Raw genomic sequence first — 17378 nt, 5'->3', positions numbered from 1 at the left:
CTGCCCTTTTACATTTTACACAGCATGTCATGTTTTTGGAATTGGTTTTCAATCTTATTTTCCATAATCAGAAGCTATAAAACTGTTTTTAAATGACCTGACTAAGAATTAAACACTAGCTAATGTATGATGAGATGTGGGCTAGATTGTCAGGGCAAAATCACAAAACTAAACGACAATCATAATATTGATACAATGGAAAACGTAATTGTACAGAACTTGTCTCCAAACACATATCTGTTTGTTTCAGTTTCAACTTCAACTTTTTCGCCACTATTAATAACCACTGAGTTTTACATAACACACAGAGACATGCACACCTACATGCACACACGCACACACACATTATTATTAAGAGTCTCACCAGGCTTTAAACAGCTTGTGTGTAGCCCTTTAATTGCTGCTAATGACTGTTTGACGCTGTAGGTAATGATTGTTTTCCCACATGCTCTCATTAGTGATCAAATGATGACAGTGCTCAAATTAGAGGTGTTAATTGCTAATGTCAGTCAAAGCAAGGTGGGATATCAAAGGATGATGCAACTCTTGCTAAGTTGTCCAATGAAGTTAAGAGTATTTAAGTTTTAAATACCTCATCACCTCTGCCCGTGATGTGGATGATGCAACCATGAGTAATAACTCCCCTAAGCGGCATTAAGGAAAACCAGTGGTAATGTCTCGTTTATCCTCCAGGGGAAGCAGTGTGGAGGCGCATTCATTTACACGCTTGCTACACTATATATTTATACATTTTAAATTTGTTCAGGGATTTTATAATTATGATACAATCAGCATTTCTATTAAATATTGATATAGATATATGTTTGCAACAAATAAAATACAGATTGTGCACACTGAACAAACCATACAGAAAGTGATGTGTGCATTCTGTGGTTATTGCTGACTTGTGTTCCTGAACATAAAAGCATAAAACGATTATTTCATTGCACTGCTAATGTTCCTATGTAAAATGCAAAATCCATATTTAAACAGACTCCCATTGTGCAGTAACATGAATGTGCATGTATTCCTCCTAGCAGGGCTGGACTGGGACCAAACATCGGCCCGGGCATTTTGACTAGAGACCGGCCCACCAGGTATTATAGGAAAAGCCATAAAGCCTTTGAATGAAAACGAATGCTGTTGTGACAGTGATGTACAGTGTCTTGTTTGTATTTGTATGATTTCTATACATGTTACATCAGATGAAAACTTTGGTTGTAAGATTCAGATAATTATTTAATAAAAGCTAGACATTTTAAATGAGAATAAGAAAGAAAAGTATTTCTTTGTGCCCCCCTCTCCCTGTTAATGCCCTACCTGGGCCCGTGGCAAAACTTTGCTAGACCCGCCCCTGCACAGTTACCAGCTGTCAGCTACATAGAAAAGGATCCTGGTGTTATTTGTCTCTCAGAAACAGTTCATAACTTCAACTCATTCATGTCACCTAAAAGGTAAACCTGTTTCTCCATCACCTGTTCAGCTCTGATAATTCAGTAAGGACATCTTATGGTTTCATCTTCATGTTTCCCTCTCACCACATATCCAAACCGACATCATGACCAGCAGCTTTTACAGCTGTGGCTCTAGCAAACATCAGCTGATACTAGAAATTAATATTAAATAAATTCTAACAACAGCTGATCAAGCTTAAACGTGCTGCTGTTGTTTAACGCGACATCCGCTGGTTTCCTCTTTCTGGCGCTAAGTGGGCGATAAACAAACAAGAGAGAAAAGCCGATCAGCTGATCATTGATCAGTTTCATGGTTGTAAGTAGCAACAGGAGAGGGAGAGAGAGAGAATGAGAGAAGAAGAGGCAGCTGACAGCGTAAACACGCAGAATAACTCCAGCTTTGTGTCTTTTTCCATTCTAGCTGAAGTCCGGGACAATCATGTTCATTTTCAGCTCAATACGAAAAGCGTAATATTTTCTCTGAATACGGGACGATTCCATTTTTTACGGGACGGTTGGCAACTCTACTAACTAACCTTATGGATAAAAATAAAGTTCACTATCAGTAACATCATAGCACCCACCCAGCTGTATAGAAACTCCGTCATGCTAGCTAGTACGCAGTACGAGTTATTGTAACTGACTGTAAAAAGTCAGCACAACGAAAATAAACTCCACCTAAACTTGGTTTATATCTGACCCAGATAGACTGCAGGTCATAACTTCTTACCTGAAGTTCAGTTCACCTGATACTCGGACCGGCGGCCGCCTTGGGTCTCTCCTCCTCCTGCCTCCCCTTTCCCTCATCCACCTGCTGGCCTCAGTGGAAGCTCCGCCATAGCCACCTCCAAACAACTTATTTTTGTAAGAGTTATTTTTACATTTTACACACCGGCCAGCATCTAGCCAATCCACCACCTTTCATTGTTTATACCGTTACAAAAAACAAAACAACAAACAAACAAACAAAAACCCATCGGCCCAAAAAAAGAAAAATCACCATTGGCCCACCGGGCAAATGCCCGGTATGCCTGATGGCCAGTCCAGCTATGCCTGCTAGTAATATGTAGCGTTTTGTTCTAAATATTTCTGATGACTAATAACATCAGGGAAATGCTACTATAGGAGTTATCCAGAAAGCTCTGGCACTCCACTTAAAGCCCTTGTGTTGTCCTCGGGTCAAAAATGACCCCTAGGTCAATGGCAAACAAGTATATGGGAATCCCGAGGACAACACATGGGTTAAAACTATCAGTAAATTTTGCCATTTAAAAGTTCCAAAATAAAGTAACAGTCCAGGCGGGAATGATCACAGTCACACTTGCTCAAGTTGTCTGCCGCTAATCTTAGTATATGACATTTGCAATTTATTTTAAAACTCAGGTTCAAAAAATTTGCACTGTGAAGGAACACTCCAAATCCAACAACACTGAGCCCTGAGTTCCCCTGATGTATCAGTGAAAAAGAAAGTGCTTATGTAAATGGGCAAAGTAGGCTTGTATTAAGAAAGTGCTTTAAGTGCTCAACTAGAGTAGGAACAAGTATACTAATGTGTGTCAGTCACAGGGTGGAAAAAATAGGTTCCTTAACTGATGTCCTTATGATGCTTTCTTACGCCAGCTTCCTGCTGTGAGAGATTTAGGTTTAGTATTCTGTGAACCTGGATGATAAGCAATAGAGAAGTTAAAGCGTGCGAAAAATGGGGACCCGCCTGACAGGAATTGAGACGCTTAACGATTTGAAAATAAGCCAAGTTCTTATGGTCGATCCAAATCCCGAACAGTTGTGCAGCTTCCCTTGAGCCAGTGCCTCCACTCCTGCAGCATTAGTTTAATTGCAAGTAGCTCAACATCATAGTTGTGCGCTGTTGGTGATAAGCAATGATACAAAAAGCACAAGTATGCATTTTGTCATCTTTATTCTGTGAGAGGGATGCTTCTACCCCTGAAACACTAAAATCAATGATAAAGGGAAGAGATCAGCCGGGCTGTGACGAACAACTGTTTGGACTTCAGTGGAAGATGGCAGGAGCATCAATTCAATTCAATTTTTTTTTCAATTGAATTTTATTTATATAGCGCCAAATCACAACAAAAGTCGCCTCAAGGCGCTTCATAGGTACCAATCAATCGACAGGTCAATCAATGATCAATGATCAATGAGCCCAAAGGGCTTAACCAGATCCAAATGGTCCTGTTGGGTGTTTAACGCTGTCTTACACTCAACCTTGTTTGGATCTGGGAGAGTGTTATCTACATTATGGAGATCTACTTTTGAGAATATGGTTCTTCGCTGCAACCAGGCATCCAGGTAATTACCATGACCTGGATGACAGAGAACCTACTCAGACATAAAATAACAATGCATTTTTCCCTGTTGTTTATATTTTGTCATATTTTAGGGTGAAAATGCAGCGTGACCTGACATGCTTTGACTGTATACACTTGATGTGATGTGTAGATTATTTGATTCACATATTGGAGATTATGTATCGGAATTTCAGGAGCGGGACCACGCCTCCAAACATGCTCCTTCCAGTTGTCATCTATATAGGTTCCCCCCAGTTCTGAAAACTGTTCATTCTCATTTACGTGCCCCTCCCTCCCACCCTCCCTCCTTGTTCTCAATTCTTTAACTTCTTCACTCCTATTTAGTACACGGGGATCTGCCAGACCCAGGAGCCGTCGCCAGTCCCCTTCTAGGACTTCCCCAAACCGCAGCTCAATTCATGTCCAAGCATTCACCTTTACCTACTACTTTACTGCTGTCAAACCTAAAATGAGGTCGTGGGCCCAGAGTGTTGTGCATGCAATGAATAAAGACAACCATGACTTGCTTGCATAAAATAACAGTAGTGTAACTCATTGAAAATAACTCCTTTAAACTCATATTCAGATATATAGGGATTTGTTTCTTAAACAGTGACGGCACATTGCCAGAGAATTAAAACCTGCAGCCTTTATCATTACATTTCTCTCTAAGCCATTCCCCAATCAAGGTATCCACTTATTTTTCCTACAAGTAATATAAGACTAAAACTGGCCTCGGCAATATGACAAGAACCTAAATCTACTTCTGAACAAATGGTATTTTGTGTGGACCAAAGTCACTGATCAATTGTTAGAGAAAAGATTTTGTCAAACGTTTTGTATATTAGTATTATTTTTAAGTAATATAATTTTTTATAATAATTTTTATAATACACTGTAATAGTGGTAACATAAATTGTGGCCTGAAACCACTACACCTTTACGATGTTTTATGTTATGGTCTGTCTTAACCCAATTCCCTTTGTTTCTCTTTTGTGTTGCACCAAAGGACTCACTCCACCTTTTGAGTTTGGATAAGTTCTTTGATGCTACTTATCTCAAGATGCAGTCTTTTCTCAGTGACTGATTTTGTAGACTTGAGTGCATCAACCAGTGAGTGATTATTGGTGACACAGGTTATAGGAGTAGGATGTTTTTCATCACCAGTGGTGAGTTCAGAGTGTAGCGTGGATAGGAATGGCATTGTCAATGCTATATGACATGGCCAGTGTTTTACCTGCCAGTGTACTGCATACAACGCTCTTGACACTCTTTGACTGCCATGCAAGAAGTGAGAATCATCCACTGTCCCTCATTAAGATGATGAGATGTCCTCCCTGTGTGCCTAGACATTTTTCCTCTAGCTGTGATCCTTGTTTCTGTTAGTTTTTTATACCACTATAGAAAGGCATCAGCCAGACCATACGCACATGCTTACTGAGCTTCCATAACGTCCTGTTGCCCTCAGCTTCAGGAGGTCTGATGTAGATGTCACGTGATAGTTGCGGTCCCTGCAGAAATGCTGACTTTATATCTAAGGAGTGTCTTTGGTAAAACACTGCCACAAGTAGTCGGAGAGTGGCACATGTGGAAGTGTCTTTTTGTAACTCTGACACTTCTGATTCCTCAAATCCTCTAGCCACAAGTCTTGGTTTTGGCAAGTCTTGCTTTGTGGTTATGAATATATCCTCAGACATGTCTGACATGTCAGTAGCATTGTGTTGCACTTGAAGATCGTCTACTCTTGACATGTAAATGTACTCTGTGGCACCAGAAACTTCAGGAGGCTCAACATACTATAAATTGTACCAATGTTTGTATTTTCCTGTAATTTTACCTGCACGTCCTAAGACTGTAGCGGTGTGTGAGATACCGCTGTCTCTATTCTTATACTTCACAATCTGCCCTGTTTGTAGACTGACATTTATTTTCTGCTCTGTTTCAGTCCATGCCTCTTCATCATGGCTGGGGAGACATCCAGTTTCATTCTCCCCCCTTGTGGTCATTGCTTGGTGCTCTGTCTCCTTCAGCTCTTGTTGTACCTCAGTTGTAATGTTTTCTATGTCCTCTGTGTTTTCATCAGGTTGACGTTATTCATTGTGTGTGCTGGTTGCATGGTACCATTGATGTCAAGTTCTGGTTTGTCTGAGTTTACTTTTCTGAGTCTTACTTGATGTACTGCATGTTCCTCCACGAACACTACTGCTCCGTCTTGACCAGTAACAACTCCCTTCCACTTGGGGCAGTCCACTCGCTTGTAATACACCTTGTCTGTGGCAAGAATGATGGACCCAACCACATTCTGGCACTTTCAACACTTGATTACAAGTCCTCCCCAACATCAGACACTTTCAAAACCTGTTTGAAAACCCATTTTTATTCCTTGGCTTTTAAATCAGAATGGGTTTGTACTACTTTTATTTGTCCTTAGACTACGATGACCTGGATGACTGAGAACCTTCACAGACATTTCATTTGTCTCATTTCTTACTCAAATCTTCTCATTTTATGCTTCTTTTGCTTAATTTTTATCATGTCTTCCTATGTTTTTCTCTCTTTTGGTTATCTTAAATGTACAGCACCTTTGTCAACATTTGTTTTTTTTAAATGTGCTATATAAATAAATTTGACATACGCAACAACAACAGCTCAGGACTGAGTTCATTCTTTTTAAGCAGATGAGGCATGATTGCTGATGGCGCTCCAGTGTGTCGGTTTCCCCTGCAGCTGCACCACAAACCACGCCTGCCACATACCCACATTGCCCAACTGAGACCCGCAAGCAGGAGAGGGAATCAGCCACAACCGTCGGCATCCACAGGTCATGGACCAGCAGCAGGGATGAATGGGATCTGGGGGCCACCCATGGAGCTGGACCGGAGGCCGCCGTGTGGCAGAGCCAGGGTTCACAGGCTGCAAGGGGTTAGAGGGGTTAGCGCAGGACAACACAGGGCACTGACCTCTGGCAGAACCGTGGGAGGTCCAGATGGCGTGCTGGCCTCTGGTGAGGATGGCACAGCGACCTCCGACTCAGGCAGAGCAGGTCCTCCTCTTCACGTGCTGACCACAGGCCCAGCCGGGGCAGGTCCCTCCGGAAAGATGCGGGGGTCTCCTCCCTCCCCCATGTGGTTAAAAGACGCCGGTGGGGCCGGCAGGAGTGTTGGCAAGGAACGGAACCGACCGAGCCGGACACACTATCAGCCGCTTGGACCGGTCCTGCAGCTGTTCCGCCTGTCAGTGAGACACCGCCGCCTACTCCCTCCATGTGGGTGCTAGCTCAGCCACCATTCGGGCTAACACCTCCGCTGGCTGGCCCGGTCGTGGTTCCGCCATGCAGCCTCCTGGGTTTCAGTACCAATGTGGCAAGAATGACGGACCCAACCACATTCTAGCTCTTTTAACACTTTATTACAGTTGCTGTTCTCACACTCGGCTGCAGCTTTCCAGCCACAATAACAACTCAGGATGAGGCAGGTGAGGCGTGATTGCTGATGGGGCTCTGGTGTGTTGGTCTCCCCTGCAGCCGCGCCACAAACCACGGCTGCCACACAGTCCATTACTCCATGAGCTGTATGCAGTTGCTGTCTTTATCTCGTTTTTGAAAATTTCTACAGTGTCTCTCGCTTCATCTTTGGTAAACTCTCCCCTGTTGTCACTAAATAGTTTTCGAGGCGGGCCAAGCATACTTATCCAGTCATGGACAAAGTGTTTGACTATTTCAGAATATGTTTTTGAGTTTAGAATTCTGCCTGCGCTAAACCATGTAAACTGGTCGATGATGTGGAGATACCACAGTCCTGGTTCAAGTTCATTCAGGTCCTCAGCCACAGGCTCATTGTATTTGTAGCGCATTTTGTGTTGTTGTGTACTGAGTTTATTAAAAGTCTCTGTAACCTGTCAGCAGAAACATGACCAAATTATTTGTGCAGCTTCAGTAAGACTTTTTGTTTTGATGCTGGGCTCATTCTTTCATCATCGTAGCAGTTTTCTTCATGCTCATTTTGTTTTTCTTTTAAAGTGCCTTCTTCAGTAGTTGCCAGATATAACACGCAGTGAAATGTGACCTGACACCCTCCTCAACTGTTCAAAAAAGAGAGACAGAAGCCTACATACAGTGAATGATTATGGTAAATGGCCTGTATTTGTATAGCGCTTTACTAGTCCCTATGGACCCCAAAGCACTTTACACGTTCAGTCATCCACCCATTCACACACACATTCACACACTGGTGATGGCAAGCTACATTGTAGCCACAGCCGCCCTGGGGCGCACTGACAATATATACATTATATACAAAGAGGACATCATGTCCAGCAAGTGGGTGAGTTATATACATTATATAAATAAAGATAAAATTTAAATAAAACAATCTGGAAATTTACAGGTTGTGTACATTGCGTTGGCTGGGTGCTGAAGTGTCTTGTGCCGTAGTGAAGCCAGAGGATCAGGGTGATATGAAAATGTGGTAATGAGTCCTATCTCAGTCACTTATGGATGATTGGGGAGGAGGGGCATGATTCAACACACGAATGGCCTGAGGATAAAAACTCCTCTTGAGCCTCTCTGTTCTTGTTCGGATGGTGCGGAACCTCCTGCCTGATTGTAGAAGCTGGAACAGTTCGTTGCTGGGATGGAACGGGTCCTTCAAAATCTGAGCTGCTCTGGACCAGCATCTCCTGGTGTAAATGTCCTGTAGGGAGGGGAGAGCAGTCCTGTGGCAGCGTTCTGCCATACAGATCACTCTCTAAAGAGCTTTTCTAAGCCTTGCCGCATAGTATCTCAGTTGTAGTATCCAGTGTTGGCAATAAAAGAATTTGTTAGTTAGTTTACCTGTGAGCCCTCTCTATGAACCACTGTCTACTGGCATCGAAGCTTCACTCCCTGTACTCCTTGCTGTTATTTCCCCCCGCTCATCCTGCTCATCCTGCTCCCCAATCCACCCGCTGCCCTTCAGTCCCCTCCAGAGGCCTAGTTATAAAATAAAAATACATATAAAAATACATTTAAACCTATCCCTTTGTTTTATTTGGTTTCACTCGTTGCCATAATATCACAAGATATACTTATGAATGATTATTTATGAGTTTCGTCTCCCTCTATACTTAACACATTTCTGTTTATTGAGATATAAACATATTTGTTTATGTATTGGCTTATACCTACAGTAGTACTTCATTCATCCACTGTGTAAATCTCAGATAGACATGAATAGCCTGTCACTGTTTCACAACTGTTATCCTTGTATGCGGATTATAAATGTACAGTCCTACTGTCAGGAGAAAAACAGCTACACTACAGAACAGCAAACATGTCAATGAATCAAATTCAATTACACTCCTTACAAAGTCCAGAACACTGGGAAGTTTAATATCTGAATTTTAAAACAAGATGGTAATCCTTGAATGCAGGAGGAATTTACATTTTATTTATGTGTGCTGATAACATACAGTCTTATCTGTTTCTGTCTTACTTTTAAAAATGCACATCAAACTTCTACGTTGCTGTATCTCATACCTTAAGGCTCATCAGTCACTGCTGTTAAAAACAAGCAAACAAACAAACAAAAACACTCTGGAGTGAATGAAGATGAGACACAACTCTTCATAGTGACTCTGGAGCGTGCATGTGTATTTTTCATGAAGAAGTTAAAGGATCTTGATGAATTCTTGATTATTATTGTTTATTACAGCTGGTAATAATCATATCCAATTACAATATTAATACATTATTACAAATAATTGATGCAATTTTTCATTAACAGCTGAAAAAGATGTCAGATATCAACTTATTTTTTCACATTTTGACCTTTGGTCTTTACAGTGTATTTGACTAACTGAGGAGTGATATGATTTTAATTCTACAGTATGTTGGCATCACAAGAGTCAGGCTGCAAAATCTGCAATGTAACTATCAGTTTAACAGTCTTCCTAAACCAGGGATAGAAAAAAGCATAGATAAGTGGATTTAGACAGGAATTACAATAAAGTAACCAGACCCCAAAAACTGAAAATTCCACACTGGTTGATGTGTCCTGCCCTGCGAGAGAGGGATAAAAATAAGGACAGAAACACATCAGAAACACAGCCACAACAACACCAATAGTTGTAGCTGCTTTTCTCTCAGACTTCTTAATGGCAACATGAACTGGACCATTTGAAGTAACAAAGGCAACATGAGATCTCATAGCCTGAGCCTGAGACACAGCCACCAGAAATACTCTCATGTACAGAAATATAATCACAGCAGTGGGGCCGATGAAGGTAACTACGACATCAAAAGCACCAGCTATGAAATTAATTACAACTATGCATTCCCCATCACAAGAATTATATCTGTCTGGCTGCTTCAGAAAGTTGTTCAGTGCTGTGCCGTTATAGAGCAGTGAACAGGCCCAACACAGACAGACACTGATTTGGACTTTTCTTTCAGTAACTTTGGTGGGGTAGGACAAGGGGTCACAAATAGCTACATACCGGTCAAATAAATAAGCACCATGTTTCCTACTGAGGCAGATGTGAGGACAAAAGAGGCATAGTAAAACAGTCCACACATGAAGGTGCCCAAAAACCAGCAGCCCCCTAAAAGGAGGATTCGAGGCGGCATCAGCAGGAGGCCAACAAGGAAGTCTGAGACAGCGAGAGAGAGGAGGAAGAGGTTGGTTTGGTTGTGAAGCTGCCTGAGAAGAAAAAAAAAAAGAAAGATGTAACATAGTATTAATAAACCTGCACCAGGTGGAATGCTACAGTAATGTACCAGTTCTGAAAGTAAAACAATATACAATAAACAATCCAGTGCAGCAAAGTAGGGCAAATCTCTAGTTTCCACATCATTCTGAGAGGACGAGGTCAGAAAATAAAATCATTTCAGTTAAATAGTACAAACATTTATCACATCAGCTGTTCCTTTCTAAAAGAGAGCTATTACAGTTTAGTAAAGGCCAAATGTGAAGAGTACTCTGTAGCTAATCCAAGTATGCTCAAGTCAAACACAATATATTACAGTAAAGTTTACTTTAACACCTGAAGTGGGAGATAGAGATGATGACCAGGACGTTGAGAGTCACTGTGAGCAGAGAGATGCAGGAAAGCAGAATGTACAGAAAAATGGTCTGATTGTGATGTAGCAGCGGCTTCTTACAGGAGGTGTTGCGGAGCTGTGGAAAGCAGAATTGTTGTCCATACAGGTTCTCCATGAGCAGAAAGGGAAAAGAAGATGAAAGCTGCTGAACACTGGCACCTTTCTGACTAAAGCTATCTGTGTAAACGTGACTTAACTTACTCCTCCTACTCCTTTTCTCCATCCACCACACCCCAGAAAATCTCTTGTGCAATATTCTCTAACGCTTTCACTGGAAATGCACATGATAGCACGTCCTGAGATTTACTTATGTTTCACAGCTTGACAAAAATAAAAATAAAAACACACCCATTCCACCGATACATCATTTCATTTCCTGCTGTTTCTCCTGGATTTCAAGAGCACGAGTCTAAGAGGGGATGCCTATGCCTCCTGTCCAGCCACCTATCCTTCTTTTTCTGGGCTCCAAAGACAGCATGTCAAGGGTCTACCACAGGGTCTTGTGATAAACATTCCCCAAACACCTCATCTAGGACGTGTCCAAGAAGCATCATATTCAGATGTCTGACCCATTTCACCGGGTTCCTTTTGATGTGAAGGAGTAACAGTTCTACTTCTCAATCAGAATCAAAATCAGAAAACTTTATTAATCCCTAAGAAAATAATGTTGTTACAGTTGCTCCAAGAGAAAAAGAACAGTAACAGGCTGAACTAATTAAATAATACAATATATTACAAAGTTACAAAATAAAAGAAATAGGTCTAATATATACATATAGCTCAATTACAAATATAAATACCAAAAGTACTGCACAAAATTCTTCTTTTTTAGTGTCTTTTCACTAGAAAACTGAAATATCTTTGATATCAGCAGTAGCTACCACTCGATCCTTGCAAAACCGCACAAGGACACCCAGAAGGCTGTTGTTGATATACCTTGCATAAACTGTTGTCTCATTCCAGGTCAGCATTCGACTGAGTGAAGCAAGAGGGTGACTGGCTTGCTGTCTGTTGTTGGGGAGTTGTGGTCTTGGACGATGAAAAGATAGTGGAGCTAGCAAACTATTTGTTTCATCCTGGTAGAAATCCTTTTCCACTATTTTGAGGAAGGCCAGCTCTTTTATGGAGTAAAAAGCTTTTTCATCAGTTTGTGTTGTCTGAAAGACAGTGTCTCCCACTTTATCAAACAACTTATTATATGTTCCAGACTTGGAAGAGTTTGTCACTGAGCAACCTTGGGAGCTGAAGCTTTCCTTTACTGGGATGCTGTTCTGACATGGTAAGAAATAGCTCGATTTGCTGTTTCTTTTGAAAATAAACATACTGGACAACTGGACCCATCAGTGTTGGATTTGTGGGCTCCCATCTGGAACACTTGCCTTGGGGGTGTCAGGGCTCGGTAGCCAGCAGTGAGAAATGAAACCAAAAACAGAGCTTAGTGATTAGAGATTTTATTTACAGAAACAAAGTACAACACAATGACCAAGAACTAAGGCTATGAAACCGGATTCGAGCAAATGAACTATGAATGTGCAAGCTAGAGTATTAAACACATCTAACATGGACTATGAAACTCCAGACCAGGCAGACCTGAGCTTAAACTGGCTGGGTCAGCAGGAAAACTGTGGTTCAAGAATCAGCGTTCTAGGGCACTGAAACAGAGGGAAAGGAGAGTCAGGGTGGTTGTGGGAAGTGGTGAGCAAAGTTCAGTTGAAAACCTGAAAATAGAGATGGCTCTGGCCCTTCCTGTAAAGTGCAGTGGTGTTTTTAACCAGTCCAGTTTATTATCAGTGTGTACTCCGAGGTATTTATAGCCCTCCATAATGTCCACATCGACCCGCTGGATTGAAACAGGGGTCACAATTTTCCTGTTCTTCCTAAAGTCCATAATCAATTCTTTGGTCTTTGCCACGTTGAGCTGCAGATGATTCTGCTCGCACCACGTGACAAAGGAGTCGACCACAGCCCGGTACTCTGACTCATCGCTCTCACTGATGCATCCAACCACCACAAAATCATCAGAAAACCTCTGAAGATGGCAGGACTCTGTGCAGTGGTCTGTGGTGTAGATGGTGAAGAGGAAGCGCTGCCCCTGTGTTGTTGATCACCTTATTAGACACACAATAAAGAAGACGCACATACTGTGATTTTCCTGTCACATAATCAACAATCCAGGACACAAGAGAAGCATCCACATTCATTGCTGTTAGCTTATCACCCAGGAGAGTTGGCATGATTTTATTGAATGCATTGGAAAAGTCGAAAAACAAGAGGCTCACAGTGCTTTTGATCCAGTCTTCTCATGAGCCTGGACATGAGTGAAAGTGACAGGTGGGGGGAGGAGTGTCAGGACTCACAGGAGGCTATGGCCATGTCCACACTAATACGTTATCGTTTGAAAACGTATCTTTTTGTCTCCGTTTTGGCCTCCACACTGAGACGGCGTTTTCAGTCAAGGAAAACTGAGCTTTTTGAAAACCCTCTCTAAAGCAGAAACAATTGAAAACGCTGTTTTCGCGTGGCAGTGTGGACAGCGTAACCGCAGACTTTTGGAAAGATGACGCATTTTAGTTATATGATGCAGTCATGTGACCAATTAAACTAAGACAGCGGAGCAGCAGTTGTTTTGTTTGCTCTCAGTTTTGACAGCCCTATTAAAAATTAATATCAGTCTGTACATGCTCCAGATAGCTTTTCTTCAAATTCTTTAATTCTCACTCGCTTTTGCAACTTTGTACTTTTGTGTTACTCACAACAACAACTCCACTTCATTGTTAGTCCATTTAAAAAACTCGGTGCTTTTCCTCGACATTTTGCCGCCACGTTTCAAAGAGCCGGAAAGTAAATAAACGGCAGACAGAAATGAGGCGGGTCGAATCTTCTTACTTTGCAGGACTGAAACGTAAGCAGTTTAGGTTGTTTCAGTGTGGATGAACAACTCTTTGAAAATGATTGAAAATGATAGTGTGGACGCGGGGTGTTTTAGATGAAAACGCCGTTTTCAAATTTATCCGGATTAGTGTAGACGTAGCCTGAGGTGCAAAGCGGAGAGAGAGTGGCATGGACTGAAGGCTGACTACAGGTAAATCAGTAGGGAGGTGAGCATTTCAATCTGTTGAAAAACACATTCAACTCATTGCCTCTGTTCTCAGCAGAGATGGGATGGCCTGAATATAATGATTGTTTTCATGCCAATCCACACCTCTCTCACACCCTTCCTAAATGACTGGGCTCCTTACTATAACCATCTTGGTGTCAGCCGGATGTGATAGCGTGGTGAACCTAAGACAACCACTTCATCTTCAAAAACCAGTGATAAGATCCTGAGACCCTCAAACCTGGCACCCTTTGCATGTCTTCAATTTCTTCAGCCTCCCTTAGCATACAACTTAACACGGCAGAAGCTGGAAAAGGCAGGAAGGTAAAGCACTGGCACAAACAGGTCATAGAGTAGCAATTTATTAACAACAACCCTTGTTACATGTAAATAAGTATCAAGTCACTGACTGACTATAAAATCACGTTACAATGTGCATCTGAAGACACAAACCTGGTTGATGCCCGTAACCAGTTTTGTGGCCCCTTTGACACCCAGGGAGGACGGGAGACTCCAACATTCTGCTACCCAATCACTGGAGAGTTAACATTGGTCCTCCAGCATCAGAGGTACTTACCAAGCTGTTCAACCTCTCATATGTCATGCCTGAGACCCTGCACCATTATCCCAGTACACAAAACAACAACTGTGAAGAACAGTCAGCCTGTGCCACCAACACCAACAGCTATGAAATGTTTTAAAAAACAGATACTGTGTTATGCAATAAAAAAAACCCCAACAACTTGTGTCTCAAATTAAGTACATTTTACCACCTGACCTGGATTAAATACCAGTTTACTTCACAGATGACAAAACAACTGCTCTATGTATGGTAAATGCTCAGTGTAAATGGCCTGTATTTGTAACATTTGAGAAATTAGATTTCAGCAGAGGACATTTCTGATTATCCATACATGTATAAACACACAGAGAGTACAAACTTCTTCTTAAAAGGCAAAGGAATACATGCATATTCATCTACAAACATATCTAAAGCTACTGTAATCCCCTCTGAAAGGCTGCACGGTGTCCACAGCATCTTCTCACTGGACCAGTACTGGGGCCGTTGTCCTCTGTAGATCCAGACCACAGAGAGGCGAGAAGGGAGGGAGGCTTTCATAACCCAGTAGCTGACGGGTGGCGGACTCCCAGCTCAAACCAAACTCTAGCCGACTATAGACACAGGGGTACTGTCGGTCAGCCCAGCAAACCCAGTCCACCGCCTTCTTCACCTGCTGCCATCGTTCAGGCCTGAATGAAAAAGACAGCCACAGTAGTGAACAAACTTGTTAAAACCGTCGTTGTGCAAACATTTCCAGACCTAACTGCATTTCTAAAGTCATGCAAGGCATAGTGAAATAAGCTTCATTAATATATCAAATCACATTTTGTGCAAAATGTTTTTCAAGCTTAATTTCAGCTGATATATTTGTAACAACTGCAGAGAGATTTTACTCTACGCTGTTGTGCATCCTGTGTTGGACAGACCTGGACTGAGAAGCTTCTTCCAGGCGAAACAGGGTGCGGAGCAGTTTGCCTTCTTCCAATTTGTTTGCTTTCATCAGCTGCAGAACCAGAAGAGTTGCCACCAGCCTCAGGATGTCTGCGTGGGCTGTCACGCCTTCAAACACACATGCAAAAAAGATCCCAAAGTAAATCACAAAATGGTACTTTTATAACCAAAGTTTTCTTACCAGACACAACGTCCAGACGAACAATATAATGAATCGATTTCCAACAACAGCTGCCCATTTAAATGTCGCACTAGGGAATAATCTACAGGTTTAACATGTGCCTGATTTTTTTTAAAGAAATAATGAAAAATAAGGTTAATTAACATCTGAGCTCCTAGAAAACTGCATATAAACAGCCCGTTCTCACTTCCGAGTCGTAATATACGATTTGTCACGTCCCGGACGTTCCTGAGGAATGTGACAGGTGACCTTCCGTGTTCTTATGCTACGCGTCGGGTTATGGATGAATGACGCTTCTGCTGTAACACACATTCAAGCCATGTATTCCAGCCCTGACCCTAAACCTTATCCCAAACCATAACCAGCACTTTAATGACGTTGGATCGTGTTTTCCAAAGCGATTGAAGTAAAACAAACGTGGAGATTCATTCCAAATGGTTCTCATGTTTCCTCATGTTTCCGATCTCGTAATATAGGGACGTGTTGAGTGATCGGAAGCGTAATATATCGACGATTTGGGAGTGAGAACGTGTTGGTATAAAATGGCTTCATTTTCTCAATGGTTAATGCAAAATTTTTGTTACAGACATCAAAGTAAAGTGTTAAGTGTGAGCTCATAATAATTATAAAACTAAGTAAATGAATGTTTTTAGTAAACTTACAATAACTTAAAAAAACAATCGGAGCACAAATCTGTCCAACCACAGCTCAGTCTCTGGGCTGGATTTAAAGGAACAGCATTGGCTTTTGTTTGGAACCACTTTGTTTTCTGTTCTTTGTAAACTTACTTTAAGAAGTGCCGTAAAAACTAATGCAAAGAATTAGGTTTTATTTATGTGGATATACTGGATATGTATCATTTCTTTTGACTGTTTAGTTAAATGAATTTAGATATTTAGTAACAAATATTAAGTATTTAAGTAGTTTTTGATCACAAGTTTATTTTGTTTTCATAAAAAACCTGATTCAGGAACATTGTACATGCATTTGAACAGTCATGTATTTAAATGGTTATAAAGGTAAGAGGACCCAAAAAGCAGGATATGCAGAATCCCCATCTATCATTCCCTGGCGTCATGTTGTCAGTATATAAACAACAGCAGTAAGAAACATAGTTTAAAATGTCTATTACAGCATTATTTTCACTTTGATATTCAGCTCCATCTGTTGATCACAGAGGAGAGGTCAGACCTCAAATTTAACATGATGCTGTAAATCTTTATATGGCACTTTATATACTTTAACAAAACACACATGTAAGAACTGTAGTTTCTAAGTTATTAGAGGCTTTTTGTCAGTTTTCCACCAATAAATCTAAAGTTGACCTCGAAGACCTTGGTGGATGTGAGTCACATTTTATATGGATTGTTAACATGATCCCAAGTAACTGTATTTGTTAATACTTGAAAGTGCAAAGTCAGTATTTCCACCTCCAGAACAGAATTGAACGAGCTCTCACCGAGAGAATGGATGCCTTTGTTCTTCAGGAACACGTTGGCAAACAGGTCCACATTGACATTAATTAGTTCCCCCAGTTCTGTGGTTAGTTCCCAGTACCCTTCCTGCAACACGCATAAAAATAACGCCATTATATCAAAGTTACATTTACATTGTTTCCAGTTACATGCACGCAGAGTACAAAGGTGTGGGTTACAGTTTTGTCCTTGGTAATTTTAATAATTCTGTCCAGCTTTTTGGAGCCTTACTAACTCTACCAAAGTACAGGAGCTAACCTCATGAAATTTT

At 41.4% G+C, this 17378-nt stretch overlaps 1 protein-coding gene and 1 pseudogene across 3 annotated transcripts in view; both read right to left on the bottom strand.

Moving 5' to 3' along the window:
* Nucleotides 1-9621: 9621 nt before the first annotated feature.
* Nucleotides 9622-10956, bottom strand: LOC134644563 (trace amine-associated receptor 13c-like; annotated as a pseudogene).
* A 1335-nt stretch (nt 10957-12291) lies between these two features.
* The window catches only part of parp4 (poly (ADP-ribose) polymerase family, member 4), a 41561-nt gene continuing 36474 nt past the window's right edge, over nt 12292-17378 (bottom strand). For all 3 annotated transcript variants that reach the window (XM_063497123.1, XM_063497121.1, XM_063497122.1), the window contains 3 exons: nt 17092-17194; nt 15427-15559; nt 12292-15189 (listed from right to left, as the gene is read on the bottom strand). In XM_063497123.1, the coding sequence (XP_063353193.1) occupies nt 14982-15189; nt 15427-15559; nt 17092-17194 (444 nt within the window). In that variant the 3' untranslated portion in view covers nt 12292-14981. The remainder of the gene's footprint in view (nt 15190-15426; nt 15560-17091; nt 17195-17378) is intronic.

This window comes from Pelmatolapia mariae, linkage group LG16_19, assembly GCF_036321145.2.
Source record: "Pelmatolapia mariae isolate MD_Pm_ZW linkage group LG16_19, Pm_UMD_F_2, whole genome shotgun sequence".
In the NCBI taxonomy this organism is placed as follows: Eukaryota; Metazoa; Chordata; class Actinopteri; order Cichliformes; family Cichlidae; genus Pelmatolapia; species Pelmatolapia mariae.
Note: the sequence above shows the minus strand (reverse complement) of the source record. Positions and strands in the feature narration are given on the sequence as shown.